General features: G+C 43.1%; 1 protein-coding gene across 1 annotated transcript in view; it reads right to left on the bottom strand.

The window, feature by feature from the left end:
• The window catches only part of ccdc80 (coiled-coil domain containing 80), a 42,037-nt gene extending 22,326 nt beyond the window's left edge, over positions 1 to 19,711 (bottom strand). The window contains exons 1-4 of the mRNA XM_067992905.1: positions 17,091 to 19,711; positions 12,562 to 12,718; positions 10,665 to 10,798; positions 2,265 to 2,416 (exon numbers count right to left, since the gene is read on the bottom strand). Coding sequence (XP_067849006.1) covers positions 2,265 to 2,416; positions 10,665 to 10,798; positions 12,562 to 12,718; positions 17,091 to 19,007 — 2,360 coding nt within the window. The 5' untranslated portion in view covers positions 19,008 to 19,711. The remainder of the gene's footprint in view (positions 1 to 2,264; positions 2,417 to 10,664; positions 10,799 to 12,561; positions 12,719 to 17,090) is intronic.
• Positions 19,712 to 19,969: the final 258 nt, after the last annotated feature.

Below are 19,969 nucleotides of genomic sequence, written 5' to 3'. Positions count from 1 at the left end.
GTTTTCTGATTGAAGATTTCAATTAAACGGGACTTTGGTTTTAATCATGTACTAACCACTTGTATATTTGTTTTTTTTTAAATCTTGGCGCAGAAATTTATTTTTTAGCAGTCTTTGATTATTCTTAATGAAAAAGGGAACTGGGTGTTTCGAACACTGGCTTTCACATCTGCAACCTAGGTTTAAATCCAACCCAGACTGATGAGATGAAAATCTCTTCAGGCTGCTGGGTACAACAGTCCTTATTTTGGACAACCTCAATCTAGCTATTAGTAGTTAGGGACCCACCCCACAAAACTCCAATATCAAGTGATAATTTCACTCAGAGGCCACACAATGGCTGGTGCGGAAAATGGAAAAATGTTATATTTGTGCAGTAGGGGATGCTCTTCCGAGATTTAGGCTAAGGCACATTGTTGGGATATCATAGAATCATAGAAAATTTACGGCACAGAAGGAGGCCATTCCGTCCGCGCTGGAGATAGAGTGGGCTCCTTTCTTTCTTTCTAAATACTACTAATAAACTACTTATGGTGCCTATCAACCCAGCTGACTAACACTGCCAGCAACTCTAAAGATCAGTCATATGACTCAACTTCTTACCAATATTTTTAGCTCTTTAGTAGGAATGGCAGCATCACAGGTCCAGTGAGTCAGCCAAGCTTAGATATGTGAATCCAGCATGAGAGGTCAAGCAACAAGAGAGAAGTTGAGATCATCAAAATCAGCAAAAATAAACCGTAGTGTTGATAACAGAGGAGTGCAATTACATCATCGATGCCAGATACTGTCAGATAGATGTTTGAGTTTATTCAGCAGTTTTTGTGTTTTGCTACAATTTATACCACCATCTTCAGGTATCTGTCACTCTGGCTTTCCATCCCAATCTTTATGCTGTGTTAAGTATTATGCGAGTTTGAGATCATTATTAGGAATACATCCCATTACATCAGTGCTCGGCTACCAGCAAAAATCAAGATTTGAGCGACACTGTGTGAAACCTTGAAATAAAAAATACTTAAACTTCCAAACAGAACCTCAAATAAAAAACTTCAAGAACTGGAAGGTCTTTATCCCCCACCCACAGACCAGCACTCTCCCACTCTACCCTCCATGACTTATTGAGTAAGTGAATTGTATAATGTGATGCTAAATTACATAGACCAGGAATAATAGGTTCAACCACTGGTCTTTGCTGAGTTAACCTATCTCAGCCAGGCAGCAATGAGTTTGCTACAATTGTCCTGATGCCTTAGACTAGGGAGGGGGGAAAAACAGCCAATATTCCCATTCATAATCATTATCCAGTCACGCCCTGCTGGGAAGTGTGCATATTTTGGTGTCACATGAAGAATCAGTAGGTTTGGCTGTATGATTTCCCCCAACATTCCCAGTGCTAGAATAATCCTCTGGCGCTCATTTTCGAGGCTCACGCATGAAGACTGGCCATTTGGGTCACATACCAAAGGTCCATCAACACCTATGGAACCATACCATGACTTTCTTCAAAAGAGGAACAGTAAGAGGAACCAATTGGAAAGGCAAATGGAAGAGACAGCCACTGACAGTGTTTAAGCCATTGTGATAAAAATATCTGAAAGTAAATGCTGATTTTACTTTGATTTTTAATCGGGAACATAACCATCCTAAAACTAATCAGCTAAACATCTCAGACAATTGTAGACGCAAACATTTGAGAATTTGATATAGCCTCTATCGAATAAGGTTACATCACTATGCCTTCGTTTAACTGGTGGTGTGCTTCTGCCACAGTAGAAACGTCTGCAGTAAACTGAACACACAGAATCATAAAACGTGCTACCGACAGGAAGAGTGGCCCATTGTGAAGAAACCACAATAAAATATAATTTCATACAAATTGCACAAAGGTGCAACTTACACTGGCTTATGTTTTCATAGATGGAAGAAGTAGCTGAAGTACTTATTCTGGGTATCTCAATGTACAGACTGGAATCTTCCTCTCATTCATTGTTATACAAGACAAATTTCAGCCATAAAGGAATCGGTTACAGGAAAGTAAATGCAGGGAGCCAGTTTCTCTCACATTGACTGATACACAAATTGGGTGTTCGCCTTTTACAGTGGCCTTAGTATGACCGGCACTCAACTTAAAAGTAAAAGAGGGACAGCAATGTACAGAGAATAGGAGACAAACAATTCGGCAATACAAAAGCACCTTAAAATGCGAATAGAAGTAAATCTGTTTCAATTTTATTACTCTTTAGTTTTAAAACCATACATACCGGGACAAGAAATTTTCCAGTGATCTGGGTTTGTCTTCCTTCTTGCATAATGTACCATCTCTCTTCTGTTTCTCCATCTCTTTGATTCTTGTCGTGAAGGTGTCAATCAAATTGAACACAGCTTGCATTGCAATTGGTACTTCATAGTGTTGCTGTCAATACAGATATCCATGGTTACCTTTCCTGTCCTTTTTACTTTCAGGATTCATTTATAATTGAAAACAAAAAATAGCAGCAACACAATATCCAGTGCTACATTTTTCCATGTTAAAGTTGCATTTCGTGAAGCCCGCTTAGGGCCACATCCCACCTGCTCTGCAACACAACAATTTGCATTTATATAGCACCTTTAAGGTAGTAAAATGCTCCAAAGTGCTTCACAGGAGTGCAATCAGACAAAAATTGACACTGAACCAAAGAAGAAGACATTATGGAGAGATGACCAAAAGCTTGGTCAAAGAGGTAGGTTTTAACGAGCATCTGAAAGGAGGAGAGAGAGGTGGAGTGGCAGAGAGATTTAGGGAGGGAATTCAAGAGCTTAGGGCCTAGATGGCTGAAGGCACAAGTACCAATGGTGGGGCGAGTGATGCACAAGAGGCCAGAGTTCGAAGAACACAGAGTTCTTGGAGGGTTGTCGGGCTGGAAAAGGTTACCATAATAGAGAGGGGCGAGGCTGTGAACAGATTTGAACTTGAGGTTGACTCTACGGCTAGGACAGTTACATTAATGACACACTACTCAGATCTACAAAACTTTAAGGTGATATGCCACCATAGTTTTCGTAACATTGAATTTTAAAGAGGAAGCTTTCCAACTTGTAGCCATTTTAAAAATCAAACAGTTGCAAAGCATTATGAACCTTAATATTCTTTTTTCTTGTTTCACTGCATATATTTTAAGGATAATTTTGTTTAAATGAGTATCAATGACATCATGAAGCTCCTAGGGCCAGTTACTGAGCTCCAAGCAGTGATGGAGCAGAATGACCTCACTGTTTAAAGCAGAAGCGTCCAGCTTAGTGACTACAGAGTAGAAATTACTGATGGTATACAAGCCAGACAGGAAAAGTAGAATGTGCGTGCTACTGCTGAGTGTACTTACATGGTTCATTCCCTGCAAAATTTGGCATTTACATAAATTATGTAATCTAAGCAAGCTCCCATCTGCACAGCAGACTGCCTGGGAGATCACTCGCACGTGAGCACAATGATAGAACCAAAAGAGCTTCTGAAATCCTTTAAAAAGACTGCATTCTCAAGTACAAGACAAGGGAAAGGAATTACAGCTGCCAAATGGAAAATTTTTGTTCATGCATGCCCAGATTCACAGAAGCTATGCTTGAAGTTGTACTAGATGGAGTGAGGCAAAGGATGGCTGCCCTCTTTGGCAATGACGGGTAAACTCCCCAACAAGCCAGGCAGCACATAGCTGATAGGGTGAATGCTGTCAGAAACACCCAAAGAACCTGGTTGCAAATGCATAAGAAGCTGCAGACCTGAGGAAAGCTTCCAATGGCAAAGCAACTCAACAATTTCCTATCATAAGTAACTGCCCCAAGTATGCGTGCCACAAAGTATTTCCTCATAACCGGTTAGACTTTTACTGCTGCCCCATCCAAAGCATTCATACAGTTGTACAACCTTAAACCCCTTTGAATGTTTCCATGCATTGCCATTCTGCAGGATACAAATACAAGCTGGAACTTACATCTCAAACTGTAGTAACACTGAAATCTTGAAGGGGATTATGAACATATGAAAAGAAAGATAAGAAAAGAACATCAGGCCCTTAAATGCTCACCCTGTCCATTAGATAATGCAACCAGGTGCACCACCCTTCCCAACTGTTAACAGTGATAAATCTTGGGGGAGGCAAAAAAACACTAATTTCAGGAAAAACTCTGGGAAATTTCTCCCTAAGGCAATCAAACAAGCTCCAGAAGACCATAATTACCCATGACACTTCACTAGAAATACATAAAGTAACCCATACTCCTTCCCCTCCCAGTTCCCAATTTTCTTAGGACTACACAGAACAAAACTGACCATCTCCAACCATCAGGCCAGTCCTGACGTTATTACCTCACTTTACCACTGATACTTGTGAATAGTCCTGTTTGTCAAAATTTCACAGTGCAAATCCTTCTGAAACAACCTAGCTGCATAATGGACAGTCATTCACTGTCACCCATGATGGACACTCATGTATAATTGTATGTACCGGGTATGGTAGCACAGTGGTTATGTTACTGGACTAGTAATCCAGACTCTATGAGTTCAAATCCCGCTACGGCAGCTGGGGAATTTAAATAAAATCTGGAATTTAAATAAAACTAGTATCAGTAATGATGGCCACCAAACTACCGGATTGTTGTAAAACCCCATCTGATTCACTAATGCCCTTTAGGAAAGGAAACCTGCCGCCCTTACCTGGTCTGGCCTATATGTGACTCCAGACCCACAGCAATGTGGTTGACTCTGAAATGGCCTAGCAAGCCACTCAGTTGTAAAATCTCGGTTAAAAAAAATCATAATAAAAATAAAACCGGATGGACCACTAGGAACCGGATGCGACAAAGGCAAACCAAGCTCAATCGACCCTGCAAAGTCCTCCTCACTAACATCTGGGTACTTGTGCCAAAATTGGGAGAGCTGTCCCACAGGCTAGTCAAGCAACAGCCATATATAGCCATACTCACAGAATCATACCTTTCAGCCAACGTCCCAGAATCTTCCATCACCATCCCTGGGTATGTCCTGACAGACTGACCAGAGGTGGTGGTACAGTGATATACAGTCAGGAGGGAGTGGCCCTGGGAGTCCTCAACATTGACTCTGGACCCCATGAAATCTCATGGCATCAGGTCAAACATGGGCAAGGCGACCTCCTGCTGATTACCATCTACCATCCTCCCTCAGCTGATGAATCAGTCATTCTCCATGTTGAGAAGCACTGAGGGTAGCAAGGGCTCAGAATGTACTCTGGATGGGGGACTTCAATGTCCATCACCAAGGGTGGCTCGGTAGCACCACTACTGGCCGAGTCCTGAAGGACATAGCTGCCACACTGGTCCTGCGGCAGGTGGTGAGCGAACCAACACGAGGGAAAAGCTTACTTGACCTAGTCCTCACCAATCTACCTGTTGCAAATGCATCTGTCCATGACGGTATTGGTAGGAGTGACCACCACAGAGTCCTTGTGGAGACTATCTAACGTGTTGTGTGGCACTATCACTGTGCGAAATGGGATGGATTCAGAACAGATCTAGCAGCTCAAAACTGGGCATCCATGAGGCGCTGTGGGGCTGCAGCAGAATTATATTCCAGCACAATCTATAATCTCATGGCCTGGCATATTCCTCACTCTACCATCACCAACAAGCCAGGGGACCAACTCTTGGTTCCAACGAGGAGTGTAGAAGAGCAGCACCAGACGTACCTAAAAAAGAGGTGCCAACCTGGTGAAGCTACAACTCAGGACTACAGCATTGCTAAACAGCGGAAGCAACATGCTACAAACAGAGCTAAGCGATTCCCACAACCAACGGATCAGATCGAAGCTCCGCAGTCCTGCTACATCCAGTCATGAATGGTGGTGGACAATTAAACAACTAACGGGAGGAGGAGGCTCTGCAAACATCCCCATCCTCAATGATGGCGGAGTCCAGCACGTGAGTGCAAAAGACAAGGCTGAAGCGTTTGCAACCATCTTCAGCCAGAAGTGCTGAGCGGATGATCCATCTCGGCCTCCTCCCGATATACCCACCATCACAGAAGCCAGTCTTCAGCCAATTCGATTCACTCCATGTGATATCAGGAAACGGCTGAGTGCAGTGGATACAGCAAAGTCTACGGGCCCCGACAACATCCCGGCTGTAGTGCTGAAGACTTGTGCTCCAGAACTAGCTGCGCCTCTAGCCAAGCTGTTCCAGTATAGCTACAACACTGGCATCTACCCAACAATGTGGAAAATTGCCCAGGTATGTCCTGTCCACAAAAAGCGGGACAAATCCAATCCGGCCAATTACCGCCCCATCAGCCTACCCTCAATCATCAGCAAAGTGATGGAAGGTGTCGTCGACAGTGCTATCAAGTGGCACTTACTCACCAATAACCTGCTCACCGATGCTCAGTTTGGGTTCCGCCAGGACCACTTGGCTCCAGACCTCATTACAGCCTTGGTCCAAACATGGACAAAAGAGCTGAATTCCAGAGGTGAGGTGAGAGTGACTGCCCTTGACATCAAGGCAGCATTTGACCGAGTGTGGCACCAAGGAGCCCTAGTAAAATTGAAGTCAATGGGAATCAGGGGAAAACTCTCCAGTGGCTGGAGTCATACCTAGCACAAAGGAAGATGGTAGTGGTTGTTGGAGGCCAATCATCTCAGCCCCAGGACATTGCTGCAGGAGTTCCTCAGGGCAGTGACCTAGGCCCAACCATCTTCAGCTGCTTCATCAATGACCTTCCCTCCATCATAAGGTCAGAAATGGGGATGTTCGCTGATGATTGCACAGTGTTCAGTTCCATTCGCAACCCCTCAAATAATGAAGCAATCCGAGCCCGCATGCAGCAAGACCTGGACAACATCCAGGCTTGGGCTCATAAGTGGCAAGTAACATTCGCGCCAGACAAGTGCCAGGCAATGACCATCTCCAACAAGAGAGAGTCTAACCACCTCCCCTTGACATTCAACAGCATTACCATTGCCGAATCCCCCACCATCAACATCCTGGGGGTCACCATTGACCAGAAACTTAACTGGACCAGCCACATAAATACTGTGGCTACAAGAGCAGGTCAGAGGCTGGGTATTCTGCGGTGAATGACTCACCTCCTGACTCCCCAAAGCCTTTCCACCATCTACAAGGCACAAGTCAGGCGTGTGATGGAATACTCTCCACTTGCTTGGATGAGTGCAGCTCCAACAACACTCAAGAAGCTCGACACCATCCAAGGTAAAGCAGCCCACTTGTTTGGCACCCCATCCACCACCCTAAACATTCACTCCCTTCACCACCGGCGCACAGTGGCTGCAGTGTGTACCATCCACAGGATGCACTGCAGCAACTCGCCAAGGCTTCTTCGACAGCACCTCCCAAACCCGTGACCTCTACCACCTGGAAGGACAAGAGCAGCAGGTACGTGGGAACAACACCACCTGCACATTCCCCTCCAAGTCACAAATCATTCTGACTTGGAAATATATCGCCGTTCCTTCATCGTCTCTGGGTCAAAATCCTGAAACTCCCTTCCTAACAGCACTATGGGAGAACCTTCAACACAAGGACTGCAGCGGTTCAAGAAGGCGGCTCACCACCACCTTCTCCACGGCAATTAGGGATGGGTAATAAATGGTGGCCTTGCCAGCGACGCCCACATCCCATGAACGAATAAAAAAAATGTGCTCTTTAAACTCGCAATACCTCAAAACTATTTTTTTGCTTACAGGACAAGCTGGCTCATAACCGAAGGGAACAAACCCAAACTGAATGAAGGTCCAGAAATTTCAAACCCATGTCAGCCTTTGAAGTGGCCATACTGGTTGGATATGAGAGTAATGAGAAGGTTGGGGAAGGGGAGATGAAGCCAGAAGCCACAAAATCATTGCAATGCAAGTTCTGTTTGAAGGGGTCTCATGTAGCCAGCATTAGAACATAAATGTTTATCTGTGTTTCTAAACCTGCCAGCAATGCAAGTGGCCCAGAGCAAGTCAACACCTCACCTCACACTCCTTCATTCTCACTTACTATTGCAAGCACCAATATAGCTACACCCCCCCAAAGGATTTAGATAATGTGCTTAAGAAGGTAGCACCAAGTGAGTCGCAGTGCACTTGTGCGGAGGAGCAAATGTTGGTGGAAATGAAGAAACAGGAACCTGCTGGCCAAAGAGCCGGCTCAGCTTTTTCTTCAGCTGTAGTGCTTAGGGATTTAGATCTCATTAGGCCTGCATGTCAAAGGAGAATGAACAGGAGTCACTTGAGTTTATCTGAAATAAGCTGTAGAGAAGTCCACCAGCCGCACCCATGCGTTTGTTTAGGAATGATGTGGAGATGCCGGTGATGGACTGGGGTTGACAATTGTAAACAATTTTACAACACCAAGTTATAGTCCAGCAATTTTATTTTAAATTCACAAGCTTTCGGAGGCTTCCTCCTTCTGCACTGCATGGAGTGTGTGGCAACTCCAGGAGCATCTGGAGTGGAGTCCCCAGATTGTGCTGTAATACAATTCTGCTCCTTAGGAAGCAGCACAGTAAAGGAGAGGCACTAATGTTAGTTGAGAATGTGCAGAGGACAGTGTTGCAGAAGCTGCATGTGAAACATAGGGAGGGTTGTTATATCGCAAAACAAAAGAACAGCTCTAATCTTTATGTCTATGTGTGAGATTTTGATAGTCACTTTAATTTGCTTACTTCTGACTGCGTACAACCTCGTTAATTGGAATACACGAATCTTCTGAACCCAAACAACCATCTGTATTGCTCATAGCTATGTGAATAAAGCAACTGTGAATAACTTTTCTTCACTAAATATAAGGATATGCAAGATGTGGGACAGGCAGAAAGAAGGGAAGCAAATAGGAAAAGATTCACAGTCCATCCATGAGTTATAAATAATTAAATCTGATCCTGGGAAAGTGACAAACTTAATCATTCAAGCCTGCTGGCCTATCAGGAGGTACAAGTCCATGGTAGTGGACAATATCTATGTTTAAAATTCCATAGCTGGTAGATAGCTTTATTTAATTACAAAGAAAACCTTTCTGATTTCTTTTGTCCCAGTTTGAACTTCAAAATGGACGGGAGCTAGACCTCACTCCAGCCTATAGCTTTTCCTCAATTTTTCCTATCTACTGTATTGCAGCCCACGTAGAGCTAAGCAAGTGAAGGCACTATGAGAGTAGACTACAACTCGTGTGTGAGTTTCATGGTACAGGATGCTGTTTCAAATTCAGTATTATTTGAAGGGTTAATGGAGTGTTGAATCTTTTATTATTTTTGTATCCTTGGAGATATAAATTAAACATTCTGTAATCAGGTGAAATCTAGTGTGTTAATCTTTTGCTGCATTTAATTTCTTGCTTCTTGCTTCACAGATTATAGCCTAAACCATATGGTCTAACAGAGTGATTATTCTCTTGTTATCTAAAAGCTAGACAAAATGAGAAAGGGTTTGTGTTATTTCCAGTGAGCAAGTTACAGTAACCAGGTTGTCTGTTCAAGCCCTGGACAATGCTGCATTGCCAGATATTATGCATATACGGTCACATTTTGGTTCATAGAGATTTTACAGGAGTGGTCCTTGGCACTGAGTAGAAGAGAGACATCTGGAGAAGAGCCTAAAAATATAACAATGCTTAGAATTACTTTTCTCAGTACCATATGGACAGCATGGCTCTTTAAAGGGGCAGCGCAGACACTTAGCTAGAAGTCTCTTGGACAAATGCCTGGTGCACCAATCTTCCTGACTGAACTGGTTTTTCTACAGCAATATCCTCTTAGTCAATGTCTGCAGCCTGCTCTGGTCTTGACTGAGTTGATCTTCTCTTTTTGTGGAGTTGTGGAGCATGCAGCAAATGGTAATGATCTTGGAGATCCTGGTAGGGCTACACTGTAGGGTGTCCCTTGATCTGTCAAGACATCTGAAGCACTGCATCGTGATGCCAATGGTATACTTTATATGATCAAGGTAGCTGAATGGGCCTTTTTGTATCTACAAGGAAGGTTTCAAGTCTGATTCCTGGTCTGTGCTAAGTTAATTGATCTTGGTTAGGGCAAGAGCTGGAGTGCTACATTTGGCCTCAATAACGCTGGACCTGTGAGGGGATAAAATAGCCCGAGTACCTTGGGAGTGAAATTCCTCTTGTAAGGAAAAACGTAAGAATGCTTATTTTTATCCACAGTTAACAAGCCACTAACAGATTTGAAAGTTGCACGTTCCTATGATTTCATTAAAGGGTCACCAATTACAGGAAGAGACAGGAATTCTCTCTTATATCGTTAGAAAAGGAATTTCAGGTCCTCATCATGATTAGGCCCTATTGGGAATTGTACACATGTGGTTGTTGGGTGAGAGCAGAATCGGGTGCGGCTGATGCTCACTACAGTAGAATAACCCTCTGTTTGGGGTCACACATTAACAATACTAAATGGACAAGGTCCTGGAGGCTGTTGGTGCCTGTGGTACCTCAACAAAATAAATCAACACCTCAAAGCAAAGGTGGAGAGCATTGGAAAAAAATATTTGGACAGCCAAAACATTTTGTCAAATTAAATTACAAAGGCTGGTAATGTGTTGAAATTGACAAGCTGCTGAATGTATAAAACCTTTCAACTGAAATGATGCCCTCATATTGACAGATGTATTAGGTGCTGTGTATGAAAAGTGATTTTGTCGTACCTTGATTTTCATATCAAAATCAGTTAGCACCATGAAGAACTCATTTTCAGTTATCCCATACTCCTTTCGAAGTTCGGTGATGAGGTCCTGATTCAGGTCATTGTGTCTTATATCTTTCACAGGCTTTTCATTGTCTTAAGATAATAAAATATATTATCACAGTTAATATCTTATTAAATAAGCAAATGACCAAACTAATGTTCCTACATAAAAGAAGTAATTTTCATTAAAAAAAACGTTCCTGATATGAACAAACTACCCACTGGGTGGTGTCTGACAAGAGTGCTGTAACATTTTCAGTAATATTCTTTTAACAAGTTCTCACATGTATTGGAAGCACACTATTTACACTCTATTAATAGCCTGATTGACTAAAACACAACAAACTGTGGTTGCTGCCATATCAGAGAATATTGTTGTTAATTTAGGCCCATTTGTTTTTGTCATATTAAGTGGAATAATGACAATATGCAGCCAGAGACCACTTTAACAAAGATTGTGTCAAGCAGCACTCCACACCAGTCATCTGGAGACCATTATTATTTTGTGTTGTGGGCCCACACCCATTTGGATCTGTGCTAATACTGCCCAAAGTCTTGCAAACTCAGACAGAAAAAGCCCATCATTTTTTAAGGCTTGTTCCCAGAGCACCAGCCCAGTGCAGCACCCAATCCAGCTGGGTGACCATGCAACATCAAGATGTAAAGCTGCTGTTGCAATGTGCCTCTGAGTTCAGTACCAACTGTATTTGTGAAGCTTTGTGCGCAGCAGTTACACTGGCTTCTCGTATCATTTTGGGATGTTAGTGAGTAACAGGGCTCTGCGGGTGTGAACTCAAATACACAGAACGTTTCAATTCCAGTTTCTACCAGCGAGAACAACTGACGGGTCATTCAGCTTTTTTACAATCTATAGAAAATTAACAGCAGCTACTAAAATGTAGCTTTGCATTTGTGGGAGTAAGCAGAGTGAAACACCCATCACATTTACATCGATGTGGTATGCGCCTGAAACTTTATATCTGTATTTATTAGGATTTCTATATTCAATTTACACCCAAAACAGCACAAATCTAAGACGAAAATTATAGTATTGAGCAACAAAACTGTTATCCAATTCAAAGAAGCGATAAATGAGTTTAATAGCACATGGATTTTGGAGCAGTAATCAGAATATCTGACAGGTGACTGTTTCCTGTTCTTGATCCCCTCTGCTTTCTAGCCTTCCATTTTGAGTTCTTCTAAAGACTCCATAGACCAAAAGTTAGCCTAGCTTTTCTTTTCTTTTCAGACGGTGTATTTCCAGAATTTTCTGTTTTTTTAATAGAAATTTCCAGTATTTTTCCTTCTTGTCTGAGCCCTCCAATTCAGCTGCTTCGCCTTTACCGAGGCCCACCCAAGAAGGAGCAGTGCTGTGTCAGATATAATACAACAACTGGAGCCAACACAGGGTTCCAGAGACCAATGCGCACCACAATATCCTGACACACACTGCAACCTTTTACCAACATGAATCTGATCCCCGCACTCATTCCCCCAGTAAAAAGATTACACACATATGTAGCCATGTGAAACAAGATACACATCATTGGCTCTCTTGTTTCTTCCATAACGCGGAGCTTCACTATGAGTGGGTAGGCACACAGACAGGTATAACAAAGTGTGTATGTGGCTCCACATATGAGGTGCTGCCCTGACTTTTGGAGAAACCTGCAGTGCCATCTGCGGCAAGCATAATATGAGGCAGCACTGCGCATCATTCATGGCAGGGCCATACGTGTAACACCGGTAAAATAATGCACAACATGCTAAAAATCTCAGCCGTGAATCAAAGGTACGGAAGAAAACTGTAGACATCATTTCACAAAGAGAGGGAAGAGAAAGGATGAAATACTGACCCAGCTGGTAATGATCAATTTTAATCGTGCTGTTAAGCAAAGGCCCAAAAATGGTGATAATTGAGATTTTTCTTAATGCCATTTCACAGACGTGCTCTAAATACTCATCTCGCTGCTGTTCGTACATGTTGTTTTGATCATTTGGCGAGGTGATAAGCTATGAATAAGAAGGAGAAGTTCATATTGGCAAAGTGAAATCATCTGATGTTTCAACCTTTAGGAATGCTGACATTTTGAAGTCAAATATTGTTCCCAAATATTTAAGCCCCTGAAAATGCCACACAACATTGTTTCCGAGCTGTAAAAATTCTTAAGCTATATATATAGTACCAATTCAAAGGACAAGCTTGTGTCCCCATATCACAATATTAGTGTTTTGTATTGAACTCTTACTGACCCCAACGACAGCAGTCACTGTGAGATTCTAAGCCTGCAGATATTCTGCCACTTTTGCATGAGTGCAAAGTGGTTTTGGGTATTCATCAGCAAAAGTGGCATCATAACTCAGCGGACTACCAAGTGCACTAAAGCCCTGAGGTATGAGAACCCTTCACTTTGAGTTCCCTGAGAGTGTAGTTTAGTTCCAGTCTAAAACTGCAAGGAACTGCCGCTTCAAAGGAAGGACAAAGACAAAAAATACACTAACGTGTATCACTGAAGGCAACACATCTGAATGACTTAAATATGATCACTGTATGAAATGGCTGAATGTTGGAGTTGAAGTTTACCTAAGAAAAAAAACATGCTTCCAATATTTATGCCAGGCTCTTTGAAAACTGTCAAGAACAAGTAAACTTTAAAATATGGATAAAAATCATAAACCTGGAATTATTTTTAAATGCTGTATGTTAAAGTTGTGGATCAATAGCATTGCTAATCTGAGTAGACAGTACTGCTGCGTCTATCCCATTTGTGACATGTTGGTGTCCGAGTGTGAGTGAAGTAATCAGCAAATCATTATAGTTCCACTAATGGAAGTGCCAATTTTAATAACAAAACTTGGTGGCTATGGTAAAACAAAGATCTGGAAAAGAATAAACCAGGACTGGAAGGAAATTTGAAAACATGCCATTGTGGACAAAGCATTGATAGATATGGGCAGCAGAGTTTTAGAGGAGCTGAAATTTACTGAGGGTGGTGGATCGGATGTCATCCAGGAGAGCAATAGGATAGTCGAGTCTGGAGGTGACAATCACATGGATGAGTGTTTCAGCAAGAGATGGGCTGATATAGGTCCAGTGAAGGGCAATATTATAGAGGTGGATGTAGACGGTCTTTATGATGGAGGGGATGTAGGGTTGGAAGCTCAGCTCGCACCTCGAATTGGGCACCAAGTTTGTGAACAGTCTGGATCTGCTTGAAACAGTGGCCAGGGAGGGGAATGGAACCAGTAGCAAGGGTACGAAGTTGTGATAGCGGCAGAAGACGATGGCTTCGGTCTTCCCAATGTCTAGTTAAGGATATTGTGCCTCACCCAAGACTGGATGTCAGACACGCAGTCTGACAACACAGAGGCAGTGGAGGGGTTGAGACAAGTGGTGGAGGGGTTGATGTCAACAACAACAACTTGCATTTAACGCAGCAAAACTTCCTAAGGTGCATGTTTCTGATAACTTCCAAGTTGTGAGAACTAGTTTAATATCGGTTGTCGTAACAATTGTTTAAGCCTCCATGAATATTATTTTTAATAAACAGACCAGCTAATGTCACCATTATCAGCAATCCTGCAAACAGTTCATGAGCTTTTATTTCTTAAAGACCCAATGCCATAAAACTGACTTGTAGGAGATTCTCCCATGTAATAGTGGTTCATTGGTTATGCCCTACACCACAGCATGAATTCTCCCCCATAAATTCACGCAGTGCTATGCACACATGTGGGAAACACCTTGGAAGGCACAGAATAGAGGCCTAAGGGAAAGAGGGTAAATCAGAGAGTGTTTCAACCCATGCCATTCTTTCCTTTAGCTCTGTTTTACATTGTATAAATTTTTGCGTTCATTAAGATGAGGGATGTTATTGCTGGGGAATGAACAGTTTCCATTCAGGTACCCAGTGCCACCAAAAAGCACTCCCAGGTCAGCTATAGCACAGTTAAATGCAGAGAACAGCTTCCTCTACTCCATCACAAAAATGTGCTTCATCGTCAGAACAGCACCTCCTAAAGCACCAATGTGACATTTTTCCATTTTCGACACCATCCATTCTGTGGCCTTTCTGAATGAGATTGCGGTAGTAATGTCAATTTGTACTGAATTGGGAGCAGTTTTGAGCTATAGGCCCATACCTACTAGGTACTGCATTTAGACTGTCCAAACTAATTTTACAAAGGACTCTTACAGCCAACAGAGATTGTAGACTTTTATCCCAAACTGAAAAACCACTGCCTAAACATGCCACTCTTGAGCACTTCACAGAGGCTGATTTCACAGCCATATTGGCAGAGGCCTAGAAACAGAATGTCTTTCCTTTATTATTCACTGTAGGGATTAGGGAGGAAAATTAAATTACACAGAGAAATGAATTTCCCCCCATCCAGGTAGGAGCTAAGGACACCTGCCTCTGAATGGTTAGGATTTTTCTTTGAATTTTCTCTTCCTTTTCTCCCAACTTTCTCTTTTTTCTTCACATCACTCTTGAAGATGTTGATTCATGGCACAGTTCCATAAGCTCCTCTGGTACCTCTCCCAGCTGGCCATTGTTTGCAGGCCATAGGGAGCATCACAGCCAAATCCTATGCTCATCTGACATCTAAACACTTGCACTTTCCAGCAGGGGCTTTGCATAGCAATCAAGAGAAGGAAGTCTGTCTGATTTTTTTCCCCCTGCTAGCCCAGGGTGCTGAAGCCAATTGTACCACACCTATTATCATCCTGGCTAAGACTGACTAGTGAAAACCTGAGAGTAAACCTGTGATCTTTTGGTCTGTATGGCTCAGTACCAAACTGTGCCTTTAAACTACCACTAAACCATCAGGGGAGCCACTATTGTGATTTTTACTGTAACCATTCAGAGATGTTTCATTTTCTGCATCAGAGATCCATTTCAGCCACATATGGCTTGGATACTCATGCTACTAACCTCTGCAATTCTCTGAGTTCCTGCCAATGACCCAGTCTGCACCCAAATCTTGACATCTTGATTTTAGTATGAAAAATTTAATACCACAGCAACAGGTAGTGTAACAAGTGTAAATCTAAGTAAGTAAAACAGTTTTACTTACATTATTAAACTTAAAATTGTATCACTTTGTGAGGCATTGCAGCTTTAAATCTTACTGGGCTGGGCTTCTCAGGCTACAACATAAAAATGAGCTCATTTAATGGAACAGGTATCATCTTACACATTAACCTTGGGCTTTGTTTGAGCATTGCTAAGGTATTGTCCTGAGAATTATAAAGTTAGAAAGCACTACTGCAGAAATAAAAAAATACCTGTCTACCATTAGGGGTTCAAAGATTAACCAGTTGGAACAACATCTGATTCAGCCCTATAACTGTTAGCAGCTGTGCTGCATGTGATGTAACATAAACAAACAATGCAAGGAATGTGTTCTGAAATGTAACCTTTCAGATATTATAGTGCTGGTGCGTCTCCATTGATCTTTTATGACTATGAAAGGCTTTGTGAATACAACAGGCACTGACTAAGTTGCAATATTAAGTCTATCATTTGTAATACACCATACTTTTTTATTCCATTATCATCTCTTGGTAAATTTAATTTGCATTCCACACTGCAGACCATCAATTGACTACAGCCAATTATAATTTTTGATATTCTTGCAGTGAACAACCAAATTACCAAGCAACAAAAGGCATCATAATGACCTGTAACTATAACAACCAAGTTGCTATCCCCATATTTTACTATTTATTGAAATGTTAAAAGGAAGGCAAGTCTATGGTAATACATTTTATTTAAGAGAGAAAAATAATATATTCCACAATGTTGTTCATTTTTTCCATTTTCTGAGCTGCCAGGAGACATACACGGTTGGGCTGGAATGCATGGAGACAGCCCCTGATGATGACATCATGGAATGGCCTATCAGGGAGGGAGGTGTTCTTCATATAGCTCTCAGAAAAAAAGTCAAACAAAATTTTGATGTCATTATTTATCTGTAAAATGTACTTCCTTGACTTGCTTTTCCCTTTAATTGAATATTTGGTACATTAAACTATCAGAAACCAATGAGTGTGATATGAATGGGGTAACTGATGGGATTTCTTTCAACTTAATATCTATTGGCTCTTATTATCTAAATATTCTGAGTTCACATGAGCACTCTATTAGTGTGTGCAATCTTACAATAAACGTCAAGGGGGCACTGTTTTAGTGAAAAGTGTTTGGCAAGCTTTGATTCTGTGCTTGTCAAACACTAACTGTATGTGCTGAAATGTGTCACTATTTTGGGCAAACATCATGTTGTCACTTGCACGTAATGTCATTGTGATAAAATCAAGGTGTGGCTGGTCTTCCTTGCTAGTGACAAGGATGGTGCCTCTTTAATAGATTGGAGCACTTACTATTAGTCGTCGTCTATTTTCAAAGTAGTTGAGAATAGATATCAAGGACTTTGTCGTTCCTAGAATCTTCTTAGGCTGCTTGAAGGCCCCTTTCTTGGTTGGCTTCTTGGGTTTTTTATTATTACGACTGGTTTCCTTTACAGGCTTCGTTTTCGTCACAGGTTTGACTTTCTTCCTTGTTTTTTCATTCTTGACAGGTTTTTCACTCTTCATTGGCTTCTTCTTTTCACTCTTGACTGGTTTGCCATGCTTTTTCTGCTCCTTCCCTCTTTTCTGAGGTACACGTTCCACTTGAACCACCTGCTCAGTGTTTGTAGATGAGGCTTTCTCAGGGTCATATTTATCCTCATATTCATTCGTCAGGATTTTATTATTTGTAGTTTTTGATTTTGGTGGCTTGACTTTGGTAGGTTTGCGTTGGGCTGGTTTCACCTGTGGACCCTTCCGGCGGTAATGCCCCTCTTTTTTGTCTGTGCGGTTGTATTTGTGCCTGCCTGTCTGTACTTTTGTGTAATCTGGACTGGCTGTTGTGGTCTCAGGAGTAGGCACCACAGGAAAGAAGCTGAGGGTTTTTGAGGATTTACTTGGAACTAATTTGCTGCCATCGGTGGTGCTCATCACCCGATGCCTATCTCTGTGTGTGCCACCCCGTGCTGATGGGGAGTACGCTTCAGTTGTTGACCTTATAGGAGTTTCATCTACTACTGCTGGTTTGCGAAATCTTGGTGATGATGGTGAAAACATTACATGAGATCTTGTAAAGAGCGGGATGTCAGTTTGTTTCTCAGTAACAGCTGTAGAGGGCACTTTTGTGGAGACAGTTGTGATAGTAGTTGTGGTGGGGGATGTGGTAGTTGGTTTTGTGGTGCTGGTAGTTGTTGGAGGACTGGTTGGTGTTGTATTTGGCACAACAGTTGTCCTAACTATTCTAGAGCTTCCATGTGAGTTCAGTAATATCCTAAAGGGCTTCTTAATGATAGTCTTTTTCCTTTTGTCTAATATTTTTTCTTCTCTAGTCTCCTTTGGACCTGTCACCTCGATATTCTCATTCTTTGGTGTAGGCCTAGGCTGCTCTTCTTTCTTCTTCTCTCCACCATTCGGTCCAACTACCTGCCCTTCTACACCAGCCTCCTTACATTTCTGCACAAACCCTTTCTGCCTCAGCCTCTCGATTTTCCTCATTGGGGCCTGATCAATCACTTCGTACATTGCCTCCAGTCTCACTGGGTAAGGGTACGTCTCTTCCACCTGCAGATTCTTCCTCAGCAAGACCATGCTAAATTTACCTTTCTCCAGTTTCAGAAAGTCCAACAACTTGAGAACGGTCCTTGCGTCCAGGGATTCCTCCAAGATTTTCCCCTCGTTGGTGATCTTCCTGACTTTCCCCCCCACCTCTCCTTCCTGGTGGAACAGCACGATCTGGTAGATGTGCCTCTCCGCTAGCTCGCAGTAGACGTCGTCTTTAAGGAGGCTCAGCATGAGCCTGTAATAACCATCCGAGGCGTGCGGGGCCGAGATGACCCAGAGCCGCTGCCTGCCCACCATCCCGGCCAGTAGGCTGGGCGTCCCAGAAGCGGGGATGCGAATCATTCGGGTTCGTGCGGGTCTGCTGGTGTCCCTGACCATCCCTGAGCGGGAACTTCTGATGGGGATCCCGCTTTTCGCTCGGACTTTCACCGATCTGGTCGGGGGCGACCTGCCCTCGTCCCGCTGCGCTGCATTCCTGACTCTGACGGGACCCACCGACTGGGAAGTTCTCACCGGTCCCTGATCTCCGGTCGCGGACCCATTCGCCAGTCTAACTAACCTCAGTTTGCTTCTTCTCCCAAATCTGTACATGGCTGAGGGCGTCTCGGAGCCACACAGCAGCCAAAGCACCATCAACGAGACAAGTGAGAACAAACCAGTCCCCTTCATGTTCTTTCAATTCTTTTGCCCAATTATTATTATTATTAATATTTTTTTTTACACAATCCACAAATTAACACAAACCCAACATTGACTGTTGGGGCAGAGTCTTATCCCAAAGGTGATGAGGCGGGAGCGTCCGGAGATACGATCAAGCCTTTTTTTTCTCCAGAAAGCACTCTTGTTAAAGCCTCTTGTTAAAAACAAGGAGAGCGTGTTGTCACCCTCAGCCCGATCTGCCCGGGAAACTTGTACCAGACGCCCGGTCTCCCGCCGCTATTCCGGGACAGAGGTGCACATCTTCTTACAAGGATTGCTCGAGTACTTTCAAACAAGATACAAGTTCAAGGAATGTGCAGTGAACCATTTCACCAAAACTCAGCAAGCCCGGAGGTTAAAGTTGTTCGCGACGTGAAATCCCTTCTGTCTGTTTTTCTTTTGAACAGTCAGATTTCGGACAGTTCTGCTCATTTCTCCACTCAACAGTCCCTTCGCTTTCAGATCGCCATGATCTGCTGGTGTTAATGTCTCTCCGGCGTTTCCGGAGGGCGAGAGTTTCAAAGAAGAAGAAGAAGAAGAAATGCCCCCTCGTTTTGTTTGGCGATTTTCAGGAGAGGCTGAATCGATGGAATGGGGAGGGAGAGGAGGATCCCAGGGAGGTAACGAGAGAGAAATGCCTCCCTTTCTGTTCTCTGATCAGAGGGAGGAGGAGGAGGGGGGGGGGGGGCTCGGCTGAGGACAGCCGCCACTCACAATGCACTAGATCACCCACTCAAAACTATAGGCTTCACGGAATTACCAGCTCGGCTCAACACCGCCTCCCTCCCCTTCCACACAGCAGGCTGAAGCTTCCAGCCTGCAAACCCTACCCGCCCGGTCAAAAAATGAACCATTGCCAGGATTATCCTTCAACCAGACCGGCCAACTCCTTGACACACCGACCGGTCCAGCAACACGTGCTGGGATACCTA

This window comes from Heptranchias perlo, chromosome 11, assembly GCF_035084215.1.
Source record: "Heptranchias perlo isolate sHepPer1 chromosome 11, sHepPer1.hap1, whole genome shotgun sequence".
Lineage (NCBI taxonomy): Eukaryota > Metazoa > Chordata > Chondrichthyes > Hexanchiformes > Hexanchidae > Heptranchias > Heptranchias perlo.
Note: the sequence above shows the minus strand (reverse complement) of the source record. Positions and strands in the feature narration are given on the sequence as shown.